At 38.7% G+C, this 25,438-nt stretch overlaps 1 protein-coding gene across 1 annotated transcript in view; it reads left to right on the top strand.

Moving 5' to 3' along the window:
* The first annotated feature begins 2,576 nt into the window (after nucleotides 1–2,576).
* Nucleotides 2,577–25,438, top strand: part of TACR3 (tachykinin receptor 3) — a 35,808-nt gene continuing 12,946 nt past the window's right edge. Inside the window, exons 1-3 of the mRNA XM_041424529.1 lie at nucleotides 2,577–3,335; nucleotides 16,126–16,314; nucleotides 17,623–17,773. Of these exons, the coding sequence (XP_041280463.1) occupies nucleotides 2,860–3,335; nucleotides 16,126–16,314; nucleotides 17,623–17,773 (816 nt within the window). The 5' untranslated portion in view covers nucleotides 2,577–2,859. The remainder of the gene's footprint in view (nucleotides 3,336–16,125; nucleotides 16,315–17,622; nucleotides 17,774–25,438) is intronic.

The following is a 25,438-nucleotide window of genomic DNA, read 5'->3' as shown; positions in this document are numbered from 1 at the left end:
TTTTATGCTAATGGTATCCCACAGTTTTTCTTCTCATTTACTGGGGAGAGGGGACATGGGAAGAGCATAGTGTATAAAAATTTCCCTACAGGGAGGGCTTATTTCCTCAGGGTACCTCTGAAAAGGAAGACAGAATCAATGACATGTTGATTTCTACACTGCAAAGCTTACACTCCTGTGTTGGTGGCCTGGCTGACATTTCACAAACACACACTAAAAAGCTTCCTGATTTGTGTTTAAAATAAGTCTCAAGGACTCAGTTTGCCTATACTTCTGCTAGAATAAGGAGATGTTGCCTAGTACTGTCTTCTCATATTGTGACTAGGAATGCACAGACAACAGATTCCCTTGGGGGCACTGTAGATGATTAGAGAAAGACATGGGAATGGTCTCTCCTGAACACTTGGAGTGCAACAGCAAGCAATTTTTCACAGCAAAGCTAGAACAAGCTTCATTCCAGAACAAGAAATAAGACTTCTGCTTTCAAAGTCAAAATCCAGTCCCTAGTTTGCAGCACCACTGGATATCACACATTTTTCAAGGAAACCGAAGACAGAATTTACACACATGACCAGAATGGGATTCCATGAACTACAGCAAGTGGTTCAGACACAGATCCTTTATCTTCCCCTACAGAGGAAATTATCACAGTGTTCCACAGGACTCTGCTCCTGTATGTTTACACTCTACTGCACATTTGTCAGTACTGTGTGCTAGAAATAAGGTGTCTGTGTCTCTGCTAAAATGAAGGAAAGGCAATAATAGAGCTGAGGTTGGGAGAGATGGATGGTAACAACAGAAGCATGTAGGACACCTGTGCAACTGGTGTGCCAATGTGGAAAACACATCAGCTTAGTAAAAGGATAAAGGCTGGAGTTCCTAGTTTGGGCACAAAGATGGAATGGTATAGGGCACAGGGCTGGGTTTTTACTCTCTGGCTTACAGCCGTGTGAAAATCTTGAGTGAAACTGCTGGAATTAAGAGCTGAGTGTCCAGCTCTCTGCTATTACTAGTCAGTGCACTGTTCCTCAGCCTTTGGAACCACCAATTGAATGTTTTCATCTCTCAAACTCACAGAGATTGTCTACCATGCCTTTCTTCAGGCTCGCCTCCAGGGAGAGGAAGAAAGAAGAGGCAGCTGGAAGATTCAGAATTCAAAATGGAACTGTGGGATTAACTGCAGTGACTTTCCTGTTACAGGCAACTGCAGTGCATGGGTGGGTTCTAGACATGCTGTAGCACCAGGTGTTTTACAGTAGAGCTTCTGAGGTTTTCTGCAAAGCTTCTAAGCCTGACGTGGGCAGCTCTCAGGCTGGGCTAAGTTGGTGAAAGCTCATATAGAAACAGCCACAATTACATTAATTCAAACTAAAACTGCAGTGAAGACCTGACAATTAAAGTGCAGGCACTGCTTCCACTGGATAAATACATTGGGAGGAAGTGGTACACAGGAGTATTTGATTTTTGTTTGAAGCTTTTGTTTAAAAAAAGTACTGAATGTGTTATTGCTGATAGGGACATTGAATAGCTCCCACTGCTGTGATACAAATGAAACCTCTGCTGATGACAAGTAGTAGCTCTAAATTGTTGAAACATGAAAGATTGGCAGTAAAACACATTTTCTCCCTTAAGACTGCAGCCTATTGAATAACAAAGGTTTGTTAGTTGAAGTCCCTTGCAATCAATCTTTGCATAAAACATGCATTCCTAATGACAGCTGTTGTTAATATATTAACAAGAAAACTGATTTTGGATTTGAAAACACTGGGTGTTAAATTTCCTCATTTACCCTTTTATACCAATATAGAAATCACTGCATATTAAAATATTGGCTGCTCAAAATAATAATAGTACTAAGCATGAAATAAATGCAAATCAGGAAAAATAACTAAAATATTTTTTTCAAAGCCACAAAGAAAACAAACCCCTAATATTTTGCCCATAACTAGGGACACCTATGTTTAGAGCTGCATACTGTTTCAGTAAAAATCAATAACTGCTGAACATGCAAATAGCTTATAAATATTTATTGATATCAATTACATATTACAGAATGAAAAGTGAAATTAGAGAGCAGTAGAATGTATTTGTTTGTCCAAAAGAGTCACTATTCTAAATCTGTAGGTAACAGAATGGTTTCAAGGAAAGTGTGCACTAAATAAAAAGACAGCAGCAAGAAAAAAGCAGCTCTGAATTGATCTGGAATAAATTCATCTGGAAAGAGCTGTAATAAAAAAGGCAGCCTCAGTCCTGGGAATTTCAACTAAGCCAGCTGATTACCCCTGCAAACACAGGGCAAAAAGACTATTTAAAAAAGGATGCACAATAATGAAACTTAAAGAAAGACAATATAAAACAAATCTCTCAAGATAAACGAGATGAGAATTCATTTTCCCTGCAATGCTTTCCACAGCTGCTGAAAGTGCCTGCTGCTGGCAACGAATGACATACAAGGGGAGGGAGAGCAGAGGGAAAGAGCTGTTAGCTTACCAGCCGATGGAGCTTATCGCTCCACTCCCTTCGTGACGCTGGGAACTCACAAGCCTATAAAATGTGCCTTGGCTCCCAGTCCCCTTCTCCTAAAGCAAAATCAAAAGCAAGAGGCTGTACAGAGAGACAGGATGCTGTTCTACTCTGAGGTAGCTCTCCTGACGTGTCTGTTAGAGCATTTCTAACAATTTGAACAGCATAGTCAAAGATTTTTTCTGACAGAACTCTACTTTCCAGTGCCTGCTGTGCTGCCTTACTTCCCCTTCTCTTCCTTCCCTCTTCTTATCTGTTGGTGGGGATTTTGTAGGGTTGGGAGAGGGAGGCGGGAGACCTACATCATTCCTGGAAGAGAGGAGAGAAACACCCAAGATGACTTCGGTCCCCACAGCCAAGTGGAACATGAGCATGAGCAGCAGGTGGAACATGAGCCTTGCTCAAGCAGGCGATCTTTGGGGACAGGCTCTGGAAGAACCAGCTGCAAATGCTTCCGCCCCTGTAGCCTCCTCAGCAGCCAACTTCTCCAATCAGTTCGTGCAACCTTCTTGGCGCATCGCCCTGTGGTCTCTGGCTTACGGTGGTGTGGTGGCAGTGGCCGTTTTTGGGAATCTTATTGTCATCTGGATTATCCTGGCACACAAGCGCATGAGAACGGTGACAAATTACTTCCTGGTGAATCTGGCCTTCTCTGATGCCTCCATGGCTGCTTTCAATACTCTCATCAACTTCATCTATGCGCTGCACAGCGAGTGGTACTTTGGAGAGGCTTACTGCCGCTTCCACAACTTCTTCCCAATCACAGCTGTCTTTGCCAGCATCTACTCCATGACAGCCATCGCCGTGGACAGGTGAGAAAAGTTTAGGGGTGAGAGACTGAGATCAGATTCTCTGCCAAAATAAAAATGCAGAGATAACTATCATAGTGGTGAGAGGCAAGACTTCAATAGTTCATTCCTTGTGCTCCTCTGTGCTTCTTTAGGATCTCTCCCTAACACACTTTTTCTCCTGGTCTTTGGTCTTTTTCCTTCAGTTTTCCATATTTTTATCCTTCTGCTTTCTTTTATAACAAACATTTCCTCTCTCTGTTTGAGTTCAGCTGCTTTCTGTGCTCCAACTTTCAATACTTATTCTGTAACAGCAACTCAGGGTTTTGCTTCCCACTGTGAAAACAGTCTGTCTCTCAGCCAGTCATCTAATATATACTGATAAGGAGTTGCAGAGTATATGTGTAAAGGGAGAGGATTTCAAATTTCCCTCTTCTCTGTATTTCTGCAGATGGCAGAGGCATTTGCCTCCTCTTCAGAAATCACTTCAGATGCTGTTTTTAATAGCTTTTCTCACAGTCAGCTCTGAGATGTTTTGTTCCTGCTGATTTTAACTAATGAGACTATTTACACTGCCATCTGTGCATATCTATAAGTCTGGTAAGAACATAGTTTCAAAGTGCTCAGTTTTTTTCTGATTTCTTGAAGCAAAATAAAGCTTTGTGACTATCAAAGAAAAAATGTCAGGGAAAAACTTTACCTTTGTACTCCTGACAATAATGGAATCAGGTAGCTGTAGTGTCCATATAGCAAAGGGGAGATGCAGTTGCTGGGTTTCCTACACAGATGCATTGAGGGACTCTGTTTCTCAGAGAGTGCTCAGTCTCCCCTGGAAAATGTTTCTTTCTTTGTTATTGTTTTCACATTTGCTGTGCTGGAGAGATAACTTACTGGTTTTGGTGGGGGTTTTAGAAAAACAGATTGATTTGTATTTCAGGTCTTTTATTCCTCTTAGCAATGCACTGAAATTACTCACTAAACTCCTTCCTACATACTCAAATCACATTATATGTCTTTTCCAAACTGACTTGTCAGAATTGCAGTATTTCCAAGTGATGGTAGTTAAGATTTTATAAGGTTCAATCCGATTTCTGAAATGTTACTTCTCATTTCGTGGTACAAAGATTGGGAAACATTGTTGTGGCTTTTATACTTGTGGACAAGTTCATAGTAATACTTTTCTGTTTGCCCTGCTAACTGCAAATTTTTGGTGGCACTCTCAGCTGATGCATTTCTGTTCTAAAAAGCTAGAAATGAAAGAGCAAATGAGATTCTTGGCAACTCTTGTACTTTTCTGCTCTGAGGATGGGAGAAGACATGAGGAAATCAGCACACTTTCCTCCTGCCAGTGATGTATCTTCTCAAATGCTAATCCCCATTAAAAACTGGGAAGAAGTGTAACACCAGTGCTACTACCTTTGACCAGGCAAAGAATTCTTTCTTTGTCTTTTTGAGTTTCACTTAAGATTCTCATCTAGCCTGAGGTTTTCAGAAACATAAAAGGGCTTTAGTTGAAGTATTTAACAGTTAGAGCTGCATACTTAATAGTTATTGCTGCAGCTCATCAAGTCATTAGTTGAGCAGTTACAGGGATGTTCTGAGTAATGTTTTATTTCATTTTTCCTGACAAAATTATCCACAGAGATGTAGTACTTACTACTTTGGCAGTCCCTAAATTTATGCTAGGAAACTGGGAACAAAAGTGAATACAGCTCCTTAGGAATCCAAACTGCATTTCCAGAGTGAGAGAAAATAGCTCTGCTGCACACTGACTACAGTGCAAGGGACAGATACATCTATCAGAAATTTTTCTTGGTGTAGCAGTGCAAAATGCTGGTAACTCAAAGGTAAGTAAATAGCTACTGCTATTCACTCTGATCTAGTTCTTGTCTGAAAATCCCCCAAAGAAATCACTGCTTGCACCCCATTACATCCTCCAAGTTCACCTGCCTCCAAAGGCAAATGAAAAATCTTCCCAAGGAATAATGGCATAGCTGTGTTTAGGTGAGCTCTCTGTAGTACCATGCAGCATCATGTAAAACAAGCAGGAGAGCTGTCTATCCCTCCTTCCCTATTCTCACTGCTATTCCTTTTCCTGTTATACCAAATCACACCTGACACATTCAGTGCCTTTAAACATTCCCTGGCTACCTCTGCAAAACAATTCTGTCAAGTTGAGGAAACCTAAGGGTCAAAATAGATCCCAAGGAATGCCCTTGGATGTATAGACTGCCCTGCTCCAGGGCAAAGACCTGCTAGGTGCGTGTCTTTTAAAACTTTGGCTCCTGTTTTCAGCCATTTTAACCTAGTAAACTCATCCTTACACATTATTTTAATTAAAAAAAAAAAATTAAAACAACAAAAGCTACAAATCAGGATAAAGCTGCTAAGGGCCCTGAAATGATAGGATCAGATGATTTTCCTTTAGAAATTGTCATGCGTAATAACTCACTAAAAAGTATGTTGTGATATGGTCCACTGGTTGCTTTATCCAAATGTTCATAGAGTATAAACGTGTGACTGTGAACCTGGACATCACTGAGCAGAGGTGATGTTTCCTTTCACATCTGATTCTGCAGGACATTCTAATCTGTGTGAACTGTGAGATTACTGGGCTGACACAGAGTTTTGTGACTAGGCACTTCCTGCAGTGGGGGTGAGCTGCATCTGGAGCTAAGGATTAAAGCATTCAAGACTGAATATCCTGGTCCTTGAACACAGACTCAGACTCATGCAGGTTTATTCACGCTTCTGACCATCCCCTCCTAGTGGGTTTTTTCCCCTTGCTTTCTCCTCTTTTTCCAAAAGCCTGTTTGCAGTCTACTGCAGAGATGGCACAAGTAGCTTGAACCAGGTTGTTTCAGGCACCAGAAGCAGCAGAGATTTTACGCTGCGCTGCTTCATGGGCATTCATTCCTGCATTCTTCTGTAGCTCACACTGCACAGTTCCACAGTTCCATTGCTCCCAGTGCAACAGTTGCTTTTGCTATGTTATGGGGATAAACTGGTAAATAGTCCAAGATAAACCGAATAGGAGATAATTCTGGAGCCAATATACCCTTGTCACTGGCCAGTGCGTGATCCTAAAGGGTCCATCCATGATCCTAAACTCCATCTGTGATCATGGCAATACAGTGTGTGACTGCAAAACAGTTCTTGGACATACTAATGACAGTAAATTATGCAGAATTTAGGCCATCTGGCCATTGAAGACCTGCTGTCCTTTCCTATAAGACCTCAGCATGCAAAGAAGGTGGTTCAGGTATGCCAGCAATTACTTTTGAGTCCCACGATTGCTTCATTATACAACCTGTTTTGTGTGCAGGCCTAAAAATTCTCTGCAGATGCTTGATGATTACAGTGGAAGTTTGGGGATGTAGCAATGCAGCACAAAATAACATGCCTTCAGTAGAGCACTTAGTACTATGCATTTTCCCCTGGTTTTAGCATATTTACTGTATTACTTTCTCAGTTACTTTTCTCTCTGCAATTCCATAATGATTTTCACATGTCAATGAATTTAACTCTGTAAAAGCAGCTCCTCTGGACTTAAAAATATTCTAATAGTGATGGTGAGTAGTTGCTGATCCTATTCATACCTTAATATTTATTTTCTTTCTAGTATGCCTACAAGTTTTTGGTCTTTGAAGGCAAAAAATATTTGTTTCATTTATGTGACTTTATATTTAATGTTCAATTTTATTTGTCCTCTTGCACAGACTTCTCCCTTTTTTATGAACCTTAGTATTACCTAGTTACTAGCATGCATATGTATGTCCTTATTCCATACCTGTCATTCTAGTTTCCTACCTTATTTTCTCACTTTAATCTACAGAAGCACACATATACTGTGTCAGTTTTCTTTTTTCTGTGACATGGTTCAGTTACTGATGGCTGTTAATAATCTCTCTATACACTCAGACTCCAGCAAAAGTAATGATACAAGCTTGTAACAGAAGATGGACATGAGACATAAATGCAGGATTCACCTTATAAAATAAAACCCAAACTCATCATATATACACACTCACATCCTCAAAATATCACTTAGGCTCTTCAATCTCTCCAGGTGCACTCTGGAACAGCACTTATTATTGTCACAAAATAGTACCACAAGCCCTATAAAGTAACACTACTGAAATTCCAAAGTAAGCAGTTGGCACACTGAAAAATGTCTTATCTTTCCAGTCCAGTAGAATACATTTTTGTATCACACTTTGCCTGATTTCCCATTCCTGGGACAAACTGCTCAAGGCCTTCATGCACCATAAGCATTTTTTAAACTGATATTCCTTCCAAACAATCTATTATCTGACTGGTATTAAGTATCTGTTACCTGCCTTGTGTGCTCAGAAATAATAAAGTACAGGAAATGTGTACATGTAAAAATTATCTCAAACATTTCTGGCAGGTTAAGACATGGAGTGCACAGGACATGACCCTGTGTTGTGATCACATGGCAGCAGTGTCAGCAGGACATGCACATCAAGAGGATCTGTTGGTATTTGCATCCTTGAATGTGAGCTTGGCACCAAGTGTTTTGTGCTTGGCTCACTGGTGAATGGAGGAGGCTGAAGCAGTGACAGAAGGAAACCTGCACAGCCCAGCCAGCTGCCACACCTGGTACAGAGTTCTGCTCAGAGCTGCAGCCTTTGGCCCCTCTCATTCCCTTTCCCTCAGATTCAGATGTCTCAATGTAAACAGTTTTCATGTAAAAAGTGAAAATTTGCACTCAAGACTTGTGAGAGAGAGATGAACATCAGAACAAGAAAAACCAAAAAGGAGATGGGATTTCTTTTCAGGTTTCTTGTGCTTCACAGGCTAGAGACCTCCCCCTCATACCTGAGAATATTTCCACCAGAAGAAATGGATGGTGCTTCTCTCTGGTTTTTTCCATAAGATGCCACTTTACTGCCATTTCCTAAAACCTCTGGTGCCACATATCTACAGAAAACACTACCTCCCATACCCCTACTACCACACTAAAGTGCAACACAATGGTTTTTTTCAAACTAATGGATTCAAAATCACAACTTCAGGAATCAGCCTTGGTCACTGCACATCACAAAGGGAAAAAATCCAAGATATGCTCTAGAAATTATCACTCTTATTTCTATTCTTACTTTGCCAGTCAAACTATAGAATTTAAAGAGGAAATCCCTTCCCCATTTCTCTGTCTTCCTCAAAGAGTATTTGAAGATGAAGCACATCTTGCTAGTTCTCAGAACTGGAGAGAAAGTTCAGTAGGAGGGCATAAAGGGTTCAAATATGAAGAGCTGAAACACAAAGGACTCTCTATCATCTGCGGGTCTAAAAATATTTTTTTGGACCTGACAATTCTTGTTTCTCTCTTAGTAAGAGGTGAGATAGTTTCTGCAGAATACTTTGATGCAATGGCTACAGGATTCAGCATGCAGAGACCTAGGAAAAAATAAACCTTTTCTTGCATTAGTACAATTTCATAGTAGTTGGGCAAAAAGACAGGATTTTTTTTATGCAGCTTTGATCAAAATTCACATTAGAGTTACGTCATCAATAACATACTGGGGCAGTCTAGGAAAAAAAATACAGGCATAACATTTTTTTCCTTTTTATTTGTACTGAGTAAATATTCTATTTAATAAGCTGCTTTCAAAAGGTGCTGTAAAAAAAAGAGGATGAGTAATAAAAATATAATGTAAATATAATGTAAAAAAATATATTGAGAAATATAAACAACATTTACAATAGCAACAAGAACAAGCCCCCAGAATTCTTGTTCCAGAGAGGAAATATCCAGTAAGTTTTAACCTTATGTTGAAACAAGAAGTTCATTTTAGACAGAGTCTTAGCCTTAAATACATACCCTTATTTACAATTTAACGAAAACTACTAAACTATGTTCTGTGGTTTACTATGCAATGTAGCCTGTGGTATTTTTAAAAGTTAGTCAAGGGTTGGGGTGATGAGTTTTTTGGGGAGAGAGGTTTATTTTGTTTATTTTTTTCTTTTCTTAAATACTATTACCTAAATGCATGTTTTTCTGACTAATTTACCAACCAGGAAAGAAAGTTGTATCATTCACATATTTGTGTTTCCCTAAAATAAAATTATTTCAAGGTAACTGCAGAAACAAGAAGGAAGCCATCCAGATGACAGTGACAGAACTGTAGACACTAACAGTGGCTTTATGCAGCTGGAGCTGGTTCTACAGACTTTGCACTGATACTGGTCCTCAATAGCCTAGGCAGATGATACTAAAAGAAAAGGAGAAAGAGAAACCTTTCTGTCAGGGGAAGTCAGTCTATGATTTTATGACTTTTCTATCAATATTCATAGGTATAGAATACATCGCATAAAATCAATTACATATTCATAAAAATCTAGCCCATTGTTATTTACCAGATCCTCCTCAAGTAGAAAGCACTGTTTATGAGAGCTCAGCCATCCTGAAAGCTTTCAATTTTACTGGTTTTAGGTTTTAGTTAAGAGGTGCTTGTAAGCAAGGCATTGGAAGCTACTCCTGATTTCAGTGTTTGAGAAAAACTTCAGTGTTTTCCCCTGCTCAAAGCACAGTCATTCACCCAGAGCAACACACATTCCTCTGGGTAAATCGAGGCCAAGTTATACCCCTGGGATATTGCCCTCTGATACCTCAAATGTACCACATGTTTATCTGTCATGTTGTCACACACCTCCTTGGTGGCATTAGTTTTAAGGTGAACACTGCACAACAGACCCTTCAGGACACCAAAACCAGTCCTTCTCAACAGTCACAGTCCTACAGAAATGCCCACAGCCACTCTTCCTGCAGAGAAAGTCAGACTAAATAAATGAACACAAACCAGTCCCACAAGAAAAGAAGGAGCCTTGCTCTAGCAGGTAGCAGACAGAGATAATACAATGTATTAAAGAATACAAAAGTTAAAGATTTGGTCTTCATCATACAAAAAATGCCTTTAAAATCTCAGTTCATTCCATCACCTTTAGTCTACTCTATGTAGCTTACATTTTAGAGGATTTTCCATAGCAATGTTCTAAACAAGGGCAGAGAATCACAGCACTTCCCTTAAGTTTTTTAAATACCAGTTAATTCTAAATACAAAGTCTCAAGATCAGCTTCTGTCTCAAGGGAATAACAGCTTCTGTGTATTCATGAAAGAAGCATGCTCTGCTGTCTCCTGTTGACAAGTCACTTACAGCAAGCATTATGATTTTTCTCTCAATCTCTTCCTTTGTCAAGTTGCAATTTCTTATTACAATCTGGGATGATTACATTTTGCCCCATGTGAGTTTATAAACACATTGTAAACAGGTGAAACAAATCAGGATGATTAAAGGCTTCCAACTGTCTCTCCAAATGGGCATTTGTAGGATCCAATTTTGAACATCATTTTGTTTTAATAACATCTTGTGTATTTTTGCCACAATTTTCGAAATGATGTGTTAAAGATAAAAGGTTTTCCTGGTTATATTAGCCAGCGTATGCTATTTTACAAAAAGACAAATTAGGTTTGTTATATTTTCTATTGTTGGGACCACAATACACAAACTTTGCAAGCTTTTACAGTATGTAGCAGCTATTTGACTCATGTTACTTGAAAACTGTAAGAGAGATACATGACTATGCTGCTGTTAAAACTACTGCTTAAAGAGTTTATCAGTGTTATTCAAAAGAAGACTGTCTCGATTTTTGTTCCAGAGAAAACAGGTTTTCTTGATTTGGTGAACCCAAGACACAGGAAGAGAAGAGAAGAGTCTAAATTGTAGACTCTAGACAAACAGCAGTTCAGAAGGGAACTGGATCTATTCTGACCCCAGCAGCTAAGAAAAGAGTGCAGCAGCGAGTACACCACGATGCACCAGCCATTATATCATGCAGCCTGAATGATTTCTCATTAAGCTCAGTGGAAAAACTTGCTGACTTCAGTAGTAATCAATTAGGGACAAAGATTAACACAAGATAAAGCTGTAAGAGAATTGATGACAATGGAATGTCATATGGCCACAAAAAACAAAATCATGTGCTAATGATGTGCATATAAAATTGAAGTGCTACCCAAAATGCTCTGGAGTCATACACAGAAGAACGTGGCGCAGTTGTTGAGCACAGTCTTGGAAGTGCTGTCTTGAACTCTACCTGCTATATTTCCATAATTGCACTTCTAAATGTGCATATTCCATCTTATAATTATTTTCCAAGTATAAATGTTTTGTTGGGTAGGGTAATAATCACTTTTGCTTGTTATGATAAATGAGTATAATAAGCTCATTCCTTCCAGCAATGTATATTTTACATTCCTGCTTTGTTGTATGGAATAAGCTATCTGTGGCACCATCAGCAGCTCCCACTAGAGTGAGAAAGCATTAGGAGTCCCATCTTTAAATCAAACCACCTCAGTGGGAGTTCAGAGTCCTGTCTTCAGCAGGGAATCACACTGATCAAGCCTGGTGACTGACTGAACAGTAATTGTCCAAAACTACAAAGCAAATTGGCACAGCACCCCACTGAACAAATGTCTGTGTGGCTCCAGAATGCTTTTCAGTGGTGTAACAAGGCTACAGTTGCTTGTAGCCATTAGAAATCCTTCTTCAGCTCAATGCCTACAGTCTTTTACTGTCCAGGGAGAGGAGATGCGGAGAGGTACAAGGTCTGTGTACAAATATCACAGAACACAGTGAACCTATGAGGGTTTCTGCATTTGTCACTGGCTTCAGAACAACTGCAAAAATTTTGGGCACTATAACATAAAAAAGGCATTATTCTATCTAGAGAGCATCTAGATGAGGACCACAAGGCTGGTGAAGGGTCTGGAGGGGAAGCCTTATGAAGAGTGGCTGAGGTCACTTGGCTTGCTTAGCCTAGAGAGAAGGAAAGTGAAAGGAGACCTCATTGCAGTTTTTAACATCGTCACAAGGGAAAGCAGAAGGACAGGCTGTGATTTCTTCACCCTCCTGACCAGTGTCAGGACCCAGAGGAACAGGATGAAGCTGAGTCAGGGGAGGTTTAGGTCAGGTATCAGGAAAAGGTTTTTCTCCACGAGGGTGGCTGAGCACCGGAACAGGCTCCCCAGCGAAGTGGGCACAGCACAGCCTGTCTCAGTTGGATAGCGCTCTCAGGCCCACTGTGTGATTCTTGGGGATGGTCCTGTGCACGGGCAGGAGTTGGACTCAATGGCCCTCATGAGTCACTTCTAATTCAGCTTATTCTGTGATTCTATTATGAAGCTCAGACCACGTGAAAGAACTGTGGAATAGCAGAACAGTCTGTAAGACAGATGACATCAGAGCACCCAAGAAGTCCTGCTGTTCCCCCTTGCACATTGCTTATGGTTGGCCGATTACAGAAAGAAAAACTCTCTGGGAGCTCTCTCCCATACACCTGCAGAGGCAGAAGGGCTTGCCACCACATAGCCACACTGCCAAAATGTTCTGGTTTTATACCACTTCTACTTACCTTGGAATCTCTGCTATGGTAGAGCTGATTTTTGTCATGTCTTTTGCTCTTACATTACCCCCAGTTTCCTTTCTTATTCTCTCTTCTCTCAACACAATTTCTATATGCTGTTATTCTACAATTCTCCTTTCTTTGCTTCTTCTATTAGTTTCTCATTTTTCTCATTTCACTTCTATTTTTTTTTCATTCAACAAACTGCTCCCTAGCCTCAGTTCTTTTGCTAGATCCTATATCTCATAATTCTCCCTTTCACTCCTGGCCTATTCAAACATTTCTTTTATTTCTACACCATGTTCAGCACCATTCACAGCGCAATTCAGACAGCATGTCTACTCTTCCCCCTTGTAACTGGCATTTTGCCATCCTTCGTATATGTAAGGATATCATACAGAGCAAAAAAAAATAGCCATAATGACAGAGCTACACCATGAAATATGACAGACACTTGTCAGCCATGGGGAATCATAATATACAGGGGCAATATCCTCATCATACATTCCCATTATCCTATCCTTAGGCTCCTTACCTCACTGATTTTCTGAGCAACACCTAAGCATGGAACCTCTAGCCTGTGCTAGCAGGAGCTTTCATTCCTGGGGAAGCACCCTTGCTGAATGGAGAAAGATCAAAAGCAAGAGCAAACGGAAAATTTAGCTACCACTACTTCAGAGATAGACAAACTACCCTTAGATACCTGCAATGGCAAGATAACACAGCAAACAAAATAATAAGCAGGAGCATGTGTACCTCCTTTGCCAATTACAGCTAACACTGCAAGAAGAACTCAGTTCTTTTCAAGGCTTCTTCTGGCTACATAGATAACATCCAGATTCTGTTCAAATGTGGAGGTAGTTTTGGACCTTCAATGAAGGCTCATTCCACGTTTTCTACTTTACATACTTGTGGCAATGATGGTTTCTCTAAGAAAATGCTACCAAAGATGTATGACAAATCTGAGTGAATGTAATAATTGCAGTTATAAAGCAATATCTCACTATGTTAATTAAGCAATTTTGTTTCTAAGAAAAGCCACTTAGAGAACTTACACTTAGGGAACACACTGTAATTATTAGTGTACTGGTAAAGTAGAATAACTTAGATTTGTTATCAAAGGCTCTGTAACAGAACTGTCAATACTCTCCACTAAATCTATCCAGCACAAAGATATTATTGAGGGAATAGTCAAAGTTCCCCTACTTCCTTTCCATTTTGCTTGTTAGAATGAATGCCAGCTACATATTTGTAATCAATCTTGTGCAATAGCTAGGCTGTTGGCTTATCACTCAAATTTGAACTCTAAAGATAAATAGCATGCTTTTCATCTGATCCTTATCCTTTGACTTATGTTACTCAGCCTGTTGTTAAAATTTCCATCAGTACAGCTGTATGAGTCACTTCACCCAAACAATCCATGCCTTTAAAGGGCAGACGGGGAGATAAAACAACCAAATTTTCTCTTAGGCAACAAGAACTACTGTTGGTATCTGTTGGGAGTGAGATTAATATAACTGGGAATAATAATAATGTGACTGTAATAGAAATCTGACAATAGCACATAAAATAATAGTAATGTGCAATCTGAAGAAAAGTAGCAATTCAAAGGAATCATTCCAGGCTAGAAGGAGATGCCTTAAGAGTCTCACAAGCATGTGAAAATCATTATTTGTTTACAGCTTATCACTTACTACAAGTAAAGATCTTCAAATATTTGGACAGTGCTTGGCAGTCCACACAAAAGCCAGCTCAATTTGAAAGACAGGGCTCATGACTACAAACCTGACTTCTTGACCAAGTGATACTTACTCTTCAGCAGAGAAAAGAGCTAGAGGGCAACAATCCAACTGCTCTTCTCAAGACACAGAAGACATCCACCCAGCACTCAAAATTGTCTCATATTATGTAATACTAAAAGCACCAGTTTAGCTGAAATAAAAAACCAAAAGGCAAGTGAAAGAGAGGGGAACTAACTGTTACCCTATGGAGAAAGTGCAGTAAAACCAAAAAATTTACAAGCTTGAAATTCCAGATATGGAAATTGATGATTCAGAACTGAAGCTGTTTTAAATCACTCCCTGTTTCTGACAGCACTTAGATGTTTTAAGATATTAGGGCAGTTATGTCTACTAGAAAAGGCACAGCACTATTATGACCAATGTTGGATTTATCACATATTTTATCATTAACTATAAACAGAGTTAGCTTTGCTAAAACAAATATCTGTTCTGTAATTACTCATCTGTCAAATACAAAATTTCCAAAAAAATATTACCATGCTGAATGAAATTTATGTACCACAGCAGGTAAATGTGGATGCAGAAGATTCTTGCACAAATTTTTATCAGGAACATTATCTTAAAAATATTATTGTTATTATCTCATGGCTAATGGCCACACCTAAAAATCTTGGACAAGTCTGCCAAGAACCTAGATGTGTTCTGTAACAATTAAAATATATCACTCCTTCCTTCATTTGAAATGAGTCATTCAATTGCAGCAAACACAATATATTCACCAAAAAAATGATTTCTACAAATTTTGTGTCTCCCTTGTTCCTTTCATCTGTAACAGATCAAAAACAGAAAACAAGACTTGTTTTTCTATTACTGTCTGTCTAGATGCTTTTTCTCAAAAATTCTTTTTTTTCCTAAGCTTTTACACTGAAATTACTTAAACATTTTGATTCTTTTTTTGCATGTTCTTCTAAGGTTATCAGCATACGTGAATTGCCAATACAATTATGGGGCAGCACAAAGAACGCTATCCTTCCTGGGAGCATGGGAACTGAGAAGGCAAATGAGATGTTTTCTTGCTTTATGCATCTATTTCCCTTAGTGCTTTTACCAGTTCTAAACCGGCTCCTCTCTCAGTCTCTGCATGAATCACTTGCTCTGATGTTCTTTGGCAGACAGTGTGAAGTCAGTCTATCTCTACTGAAATAAATGCACGTGGACTTATCAGGTTCCTGTAGCTTTGGGACAGATGACTAACAAACCTGACAGCTTGGCTGTAAATTTTTGTATAAGAAATAAATGTTTTATGACCTAGCAGAGTAACAAAGGATCCAGCTGCATTGTTGCTTTTCAATCAGGCTCTACAGCAACAGAATAGTCTAACTCTTAGCAAAATAGTTTCTCTACTGATATATATATGATTAACTGGGTGTCCCATGTCTGCAAAATAATATCCAATGAACCTGCTTCTTCTTCCAGCACTGCCTTCACTGGAGCTGAATCACACAAAGAGTACAGTGACATCAGAACTGCAGGAAGACAAATGTCTCCACTTTTATCCTTCTCTTTTATTCAAAGCTTGTCTGATTCTAGATACATGCAAATCTCTGAAGAGTTCTTACACAGAGGTTTTTGCTTTCTTTTACAGATATATGGCCATTATTGATCCCTTGAAACCTAGGCTCTCTGCAACTGCTACCAAGGTGGTCATTGGGAGCATATGGATTTTGGCATTCCTGTTGGCTTTTCCCCAGTGCCTATACTCCATAACCAAGGTGATGCCTGGGAGAACTCTTTGCTATGTAGCATGGCCAGGTGGTCCAAAACAGCATTTTACGTAAGCTTTTGTTCTTTTAAACTTGTGCGTGGTGGTGTTTAGACTTGCAATGGAGTTGGCAAAATCTCTGGTGAATGAATCTATGGTGAATCAACTGCTCCTCTGGGCAGCCTGTACCTATGCTCAACAACCCTTCTCATGAATAAAATTTTCCTAGTATTCAGTCAAAACATTCCCTGGCACAGCCTGAAGGTATTTCTTCTCTTGTAACTAGGGAGAAGAGGAAAAACATCCACCTTACTAAAATCTCTTTCAGGTAATTGTAGAGAATGAGATGGCCCTAACCAGGCTTTTTTCTTTAGACCTCTTAATGGGAAGGCTGGATTTTGCCACTACACTCTGTTACACTATCACAATTACTTATGTCAGATATTAGTCCAAAAGAGAAAACTGGATAACCTGTAACTGGTTCCACTTTCTGAAAGTGAGAATATCAGTCAATTAAATTAAATACATCCTGTTTGTCCCTCCAGTAGAATTAGGAATAAGTGGCTACTTAGGCATCTGTCCTTTCATGTCATTGCTGACATTTAAGAAAAACATTGTGTTCAAGGCTGAAAGTCTGTGTAACCATCTAGAATCAAATTTGACCTTTTGCTCTTTTTGAGGCAAGTGAAAGACATTCTAGTCACGTATAATTTTTATCACTTTAGGAGCCATACACAGACATTTCTCTTTAGGGCAGGAAGGTCACACTCAGTGACAGCTGGGGATTCTTCACTTATCATTCACTAGGATTTTATCTGAAGTTGGCATTTAACCAGGAACTAAGAGGAGGCAAAATAAATGATCTTTGTTTTCCCAGTGCTGACATCAGCACACAGGCTGCAGATCTGTGTTGCCTATGTGCAACAGATCTGCCATATGAAGAACAATGGGTGACAGGACTCTTATCAGGATCTTTGCACCAATATATCACTAAAATACTTATTTTCCTCTTTCATTTATTTAGTCCAAACTATTTTATTTATTTAGTCCGAACTAGAGCTCCAAATGCCTAGCTTGCCCTCATGATACTTGGCTGTGCAATTAAATCAACTCAGCTAGTTATGGACACTTTATTCTGCAGTCACTAATCACGATAACTATAGAGTCAACATATACTAGTACAGGTTCAGCATTAGACACCCCACAAAGCACATGCATTAAAATGCACATAAATTTGCAGTGCAATTCAAGACTTCCAAAATAACAGTGAAAACACCAAGAACTAGCCAGTAATATAAAACATGTTTTGTGCTGAAATAGCAGTCTTACTTCTAGCAGCCCTCTGAAAGCACTTACCACCTTAATATCTTTTCATTGCAGATATCACGTTATCGTGATTGTGCTGGTCTACTGCTTCCCACTGCTTGTCATGGGCATCACTTATTCCATGGTGGGAATTACCCTCTGGGGAGGAGAAATACCAGGCGACACATCCAATAAATATCATGAGCAGCTCAAAGCTAAGAGAAAGGTACTGTTCCAGTAAATCCCACTAATTGAATGCTTATAAAATCATCTGCAATTGTGTTGCAACATATCACAGTAAATTCTTTCAGAAACACCAAATCACTTGAAATAGCAGTAATGAGATATCAGCTTCAATACAAAATTTGATTAAGTTTGACAAGTTGTCTTCTCTGTTCACTGGCTATTCTTTCCATAACTTGTTTGTCATTAAATAAAGGAAACATTTGGGATTTAACTTCTTACTCCACACATAGCAGCACACACTGTGTCTGTTATGTGGAAGCTAAGGCAAAAAGATTAGCCAGCACAGAGTTAAGATACTGACTTGTGAACAATGGGCTCTTGTTAGGTAAGATTCTCATCCTACTGAAACAAAAGTGAATCTTGCTGTAACTCTCAGGTGATTAAGGTCCATGCATATTTTAGATAAGCACTGATCAGCCTGCTTGTAATAAATAAACTTGTAATAAATTAATTAGTTTTTTCAACAATAACTTTTTTTGTGAGAAATGCAAACAAATTTTCCCAGATATTTTTGTTCAATCTCTTTCACTGTAGGTATTGCTTAAACTAACTAGACTTGGGATTGCTTATGAACTGAGTATTTGACTATCTCCAGTTTTCCTAATGTTGCAGTGCAATGAAGGTTTCTTTCCTACAACATTCTTTTTCTTAACCTAAATTTCCTTATTTACTAAGGGGGCCTTCTGCTTTTTTATTTCTGACACATTTTTTAATACTGAAATGTATTTAACCTTTCAGACTTCAAAAAATGGTACCCTATTACAAACTTCTAATTCACAATTATGAGCACATTTTCAGTTGCTCAGTTTGCTTCCTGATGCTGTATGTTTGAACAGTGGAACATGCTACTGGGCTGCAGCAACAGCAGAGTGGGGCATATTGGGTCCTGAGACAACATGAGATCTCCTGCAAATTCTGGAGAACACTAACATTTTCATTTCTTTTAGGACACTGCAGAAATCACTTTCTGTAACAGACATACCTTGCAAAACCAAATGTGGAAGGGAAATTATTAAATTATTGCAGAACCAGGACGTGCCAGAACTTCAGGACCTGTTATCATAATGGCTGAGTAAAATAATCATCTTGTGACATAGAAACAAGAGGTCTCTGAAGACCAAATCTGGCTTTTACTATATGAAACAGACAGCCTAATTAAATCCCTTGAATACTTTAACAACAGCACCTGTTTGGAATTCTAAATATATACAAGAGACAAGGAAGAGCATCCTTAATTAAAGGATTTTAAATGTGAGAGTACAGGGATGCATACCTTCAAGACATGCAACAAGGGAATTAAATTATGTACAGATATATTATAACTGCATCAGTGACTTTATGGGTAGAGCTCCATGACAGCACTTCAGCTACACTGCTGTGCTCTCCAGCAGGATTTATGAAATAACTGGTATTTGGAAAGATGAATCATAATTGGTTATTCATGGAGAGGAACTAAGAGACTGGAATCCAAATAAAGCCATAACTCAACTTGCCTCTGATAACAGAACTAGTGCTTTGCCCTTTTCAGACAAAGAAATAATCTGTTTTTCTTGCTATTTAGTATATAGGTATCAAGGCATATTCAAAATCTGTGCACTTATAATGAAGAAGAAATATAAAACAGCTGACTATGTTTCATATCAGGCAATGTTACAGCACAAAGGTGTCTGATTAGGGTTGCTTGAAATGGTATTTAATATTAAGGTAGTAAACAGTTCATGTAAGACCTTCAAAAGAAACAATGCTTGTCAACAAAAGATTTGAAGCTTGAGAAAGTTGTTACAAGTTCAACAAATAGTCTCGTCCCTTCATATATATGATTGGGGAATACAGTCCTGAATCCTCCTGAAAGCAACATTAAGGGACAAAGGATTCAAAGAATTTCACCCTGCACACTGTACGTTGGACAACACAAAGTCATGTTTAGCATCTGTAAGGACAAAGACAAAATATTTAGAAATTCAAGGCTGGATGAAACTACAAAACTACTTCTGCTTTCTTTCTTTTTTTTTTTTTTTTTTTTGACACACAGCTCAGATATCACAGGGACTGACCCATTTAAATCTGCCTGGTATCAGTCTTTTGAACTTCTCAACTTCCCTACACGCAGGGGCTTTGCTGCCATTATCCCTTCTTCTTAAAGCTCCAGGCATGAGACTGATTGATGTTCTGCTGAACATCATTTATTCTCCTGCAATTCCCATTTTCATAATAGGGAATTACAGTCTCAATGATGTCACACATAACAAGTTTATACAAGTGTCACATAATATTACTATAAGATTTGCTAAGTCAAAATGTTCTTTATATCCACTGCAAATACTTGCTCTCAGATGTTGTCTCCACACCCTGCTTTTGCCATCTAACAAGCGCCAATCATTCTTTCAGCTTTACTTAAACCATAAGAAGGAATAATCATGTACTGCAAGTAAAATCAGTTAGTATTGTTTTTATCAAGAGATACAGTTCTGATACAACTGTTTGCTGGAAAAAGAACATTTATCTTATCAGAAGATGCTATTGCTGGACACAATGGGAAGAATACAGAGGAGCAGAAAATGTTCTTCTTAAGTTTTGTATTTCCTTTACTGTTCCTTCTACTTATGACTCTTACTTTGTGATAATATGTCACCAGGCATCTTTTTCAGTATTTTCATTCCTCCACACTTATGCTTCTGTCTGTATTTTCTGCTTCTCCTAACACAGCTTGAGGTGTCATCTCAACTTATTTTAGTAATGAAGATTGATTAAAAGCCACATTGTTTCAATATATTTTTTTTCTCAAATTTGAGTATAAAATGAGAAAAAAAGACCCATATGCTTGCTTCTCACAGCCTCTGTGAGAACTCCTGTATGAACACTTCACACATACTTCTCTGTTTTTTTCTCTTTTTCTTCCCTCTCCTTTTCATAGATTTAGAGAAAGTCCAAGGAAGAGCAGCTAAAAATGATCAAAGGATTTATGAAGTGATTAAAATGGCCTGCACTTTTTAGTTTGGAAACCAGGAGACTAATGGACAAGACATCAGCATTTAGGGAAACACAAAGGTAGTGGATAAAGTGACTGAAGAACTGTTAGTCACCAAATCCTGAAATGCAAGAATTAATAGGAGAGCAGCACAAGGTTGGTAGAAGAGAGAGCACTTTAAGAAAGGGTAATTTAGAAGTCTGTAAAAGGGCATCTGAGATGTTCTCCTGCCAGATGATCTCAGAGGATTCAGAAAGGTTTTTAAAAATTAACAAACAATAAATTCATTAATCATAGAGTTGGAAAAGGTTGGAAAAGACCTCCAAGATCAGTGAGTCCAACCTTTCACTGGTCTCCACTATCAATCAGACCACAACACTAAGTGCCATGTCCATTCATTTCTTGAACACTTTCAGATATAGTGATTCCACCACTTCCCTGGGCAGCCTTTTCCAATGGCTGACAACCCCTTCAGTGAAGAAAGGCTTTCTGATGTCCAAAAATTCTCACTAATGTCCAAGTAGATACTGAAAGGATGAATCAGAGATGCACTCCTCTTTAATACAATTTTGGGTGCTGGGACAGTAAAACAGAAGATGGAAAATGGCCAGGTTCATGGGATAAACAGCATCTCCCACTGCCTCTGAGACAGAACAGTAGGATAGATGGGCAACTGTCTGATTCAGAAGGAACTGTCCTATGTCTTTATGCTCCAGTTTTTACATAGCAGTGCAGCTATAAAAATACTACTGACTTCTCACTGGCTTTCAGTGCCACTAAAAATGCAGGTTTTCCTTTTTTATTTCTTTATCACATATGAACAAATTACATGAAAACACATTTATATATATATAATACCACACTTTACAAAGAGAAGCACTAGTTAGAAATAATGTTACTTTTGCAGGCATTAAAAGGTAGCCAACCAGGTCAGACCAAAAAAATAGGAAATGCATTGTTTCTCTATGGAGCAATTTATTGTGGAGAAGAGGCAGGAAAAAGAGAGAGGGTAAGAAGAAAAGGAAAGGGAAAAAAAGGAAGGGAAGAGAGAAAATGAAAATGAAAAAAAAAAAGCAAGAGAAAAGGAAAAGAAAAAAAAAGCAAGAGACTCAAAGCCTAAAACATTGCAGTACAGCATCAAAACTCTTGAAATACTGAATTAATTATGAGCTGACACAGATTTGAAAAAACAAGACTCTCCTCATAATATAAAATTTATTTAAAATAAATAGGTGATGAAAATATTACACTATGAACTCACAGACCAGATGATAGCCAATAATTAACTCTGAAATCAGAGATCCTTCTAGTTAACAAGCAACCATTAAGCCTAGACAGACAGTCTAAGGTTATATATTGCTCCATTCATAAAACCTTTTGTGAAAGTTTACATCCAGCCATGTGAAAAAAAAATGTTTTGACACTCTGGATGCAAGGGTTTGTCTTGCATGTGACTTCCTACACCGTCTTGAAACTTCATTTCTATCCTACATGTTTGCTCAGACTTCTTCAAGGTTGGAAAGTAATTGCTTCCTCATGGGACTGCATAAAGACATGGTAAGTTTATGATCTTCAGTCAGTTATTTAAAATCAGTTATTTAAGCAATCCATCTTGCTTATAACAGCATGAGAACCAGCACTGCAATCTCCGCTAACTTACATATTACATGCCATTTTCAAAATGACAAAAGGGAATAGAAGTTTAATGCAGCAGCAAGTAAATAGAACTCAATTATCCTAAATTCAATTAACCCCCCCCCAATCAACTACTGTACATAAATTTGTACTATAGATTTCAAGGGAAAGCCCAATCTTGACAGCTGATGCCATTATATACACTGAATCATCACCTGTGACTAGTTTTTAAAAGTCAGACAGTAAGAAACACAGAACTTTATGGTCTTTTTTCATGCAATGGTTTGCCAAGGCTGCACATATGTAAAAATATTCACTAGACACGTTTAGGTGTGCAAAGAGAACCAAATCCTAGAACACACTGGAGGCATCCTCACCCTACATACAGTGTAGGGCTACAGACCACCCAAACCTGCCACGCAGCAGCAGTCTGCTGAAGAGAACTTACATTGCCACCATGACTTCCTCACCATTTATTTATTCATGGGGCACAAGTGTTTCCACCTTGAAGATTTGTTTGTGCTTGTGCACCCGGACAGAAATGACTGCCATGGTGGTGTCAGAGCACCTTCCTCACACACCTCTTCCCCTGAGATGATCTTACATTTCTGGGAGTGATATGTGAAACAACCTACCCATACCCATCTTGTTGTGGGGTATTGAGATGCAGAAGCTCAGTTTGCTATGAATACTGTGTATCCCCTGCCAAAAATAGGGGTCTGTATAATCTTTTGGTCCATCAATATACATCTTCCATAAATGAGTCTTCTCTTTGACTTTGCAGAGAGCGACAATAAAAACAAAGTGCAAAACAGACTAAATAAATACTAAAAAAGAGCTAACATAGAAGATTAAGCTGGAGAAATAAACACTATTTTAAGAAGAGGTGATCTCACTGATCTAACAGTCATAGCACTATGGCTTGTGTGGGTGGCTGTATCGCTTGACTAGCTGAAATTTCATACAGCTACAGTTAAATTATCATTTATCCAAAATGCTGATGCATTGTGAGCACCTTGCCAGCCAAAGCTGTGATTGAAAGCCACAGGTGTACTTCAGTGCAGCCACATTCACAAATTTAGCAACCATTGTTCAGCACATTCAAAAAGAAAAAATACTTTGTAATATGAGGTTGAAGGACAACTTACGCCAGCTAGCACCACTTCTGTGCACTCCACTGCTCTGTTATCAGCCAACAATCAATAGAAACAGAGATGCTTTAATGATTGAAGTCCTTACAAAGAAATGTCCCTGATTAATTCCTCAGGCAACCGAAGGTGTAACAAAATACCAAAGTGGCAGCTTATGTTCATACACTGTGTTTCCCCTAAGCAAAATACAAAGTGACCAAAAAGTTTCTGAAGTGATTAATCTGATTTTATGATTTCATACTTTTAAGTCAGTCTCCTCCAAGGTTATAATCACACAGTCATATAAATCAGATTTTCTGAAGCTACTCTCAAAATGAAATATTTTTGAAGATTTTCATATCAATTTTGTGTTTGACAATGTCACATTTCTTGCTTAACATAAAGAAAAAGGAAACAGGAAGAAGGAATTCTCAGATGGTTTTAAAGGCTCTTCAGAAAACAAACTCATCCCTTGCTTGCCAGACACTGGAAGATGTTGAACTGTGTCCAGTGTTTTCTCCACTTGTTCACTGAGTGTCAGTTTGTGTCTTTCAACAGCAAAATATTAAATGAAAACAGAACAGGAATCAGCCCTCAGGCCTGTCACCACAAACAACTCTTAGAGAATTCCTCTGATATAATCTTAAACCTTCATCTTCTAAAAAAATCTCACCAATCCTAGAGTTCAGTTTGCCAGGCTAAATTTCTTTATAGACAGCTCTATGTCATTACTTTCAATTAGCTTAATTAATTACTTAACATCCCTCACTGGTGTCGCCTCTATAAATGTTTTTATGTCCACTTCTTCTCTCAGTCTTTGTTTACGTTTGTTACATAAATGAAACAAGTGCTTCTGATCTTTTATATAACACCTTTATGCAACAAATGACCAAAACCAGACAAGGAATGACACCAATGTAGTGTCACCATGGTCCTGCACATTGAGAATGCCTCATCTGGAACACCCAATATCTCAGTTTTTCCTTTCATGAAATGGATGACCTGGTCTTACTATAATGAGTCAATAACATCTGCCTCTTCCTCTTTTGTTCACAACAGGCAAACAAATTCCCAGCAGATAATTTTATTAGTCCTTAATTGAGCAAACCCCAGAATTTTGCTGAGTATGATCATACCTATGGAAGTACAGTGTAAAACAACCCATCAAAGCTAGCACCGTACCAGTCCAGCAGTTCCTGTCTGCTCTGTGATATCTGCCACTGCCACCATCCCATAGGGACCCAATCACTACTGCTACCATACAAAGTTTATGACCAGCACAATGAAACTTCATTTCTGCTTCCACAGCTCTTCCACATCCCAGTTCTTTCTTGCTTCTGCAGCAGCAGTGTTGCTCAGAAGTGCCTTGTCATCAAACTTATCTGACACGCCTTTATTTTGCTGTACAAAACTTCTCAGTAAATACATCAAATGAGGGAGATCTCAAGACTGATACTTAGAGAATATATCCCAAATTGGAGGGAGATTAGTATTAAATACTTTCTAATAATTTTTTTTCTCTCAATTACCTTTCCAGTGGAAAGTGTTTCCCTAATCATGCTCAGTAGTGAAATGTAACAGGTAAAATTACGTACAAACATTAATAACTAAAGATAGGTTTCCTCTCATTCTGCTTCAGGGCACCTCTTACTATGATATCCTTAACTCTGACTATTCATGGGAAGTATGAAATAGTCTTGTTAATAGATGCAATAGATTGGTAGATGCAACCCAATCCTAATGAAGCTAAGCCTGACTTCACAAAGGGCTACGCATGTCTAAAACTGGGTTTGTAACCATGTAGATAGAGCTAGTTACACAAGGAGAAGTGCCATGATGTGTATGCTTCCTACAGAGCACAGATGCTTTCCCTGCCTGCTGCTCTTCTTCATGGCTCTGCATGTGTGAGCCA

The sequence above is a fragment of the Onychostruthus taczanowskii genome, unplaced genomic scaffold (genome assembly GCF_017590055.1).
Source record: "Onychostruthus taczanowskii isolate IOZ18803 unplaced genomic scaffold, ASM1759005v1 scaffold82, whole genome shotgun sequence".
Classification (NCBI taxonomy): Eukaryota; Metazoa; Chordata; class Aves; order Passeriformes; family Passeridae; genus Onychostruthus; species Onychostruthus taczanowskii.
Note: the sequence above shows the minus strand (reverse complement) of the source record. Positions and strands in the feature narration are given on the sequence as shown.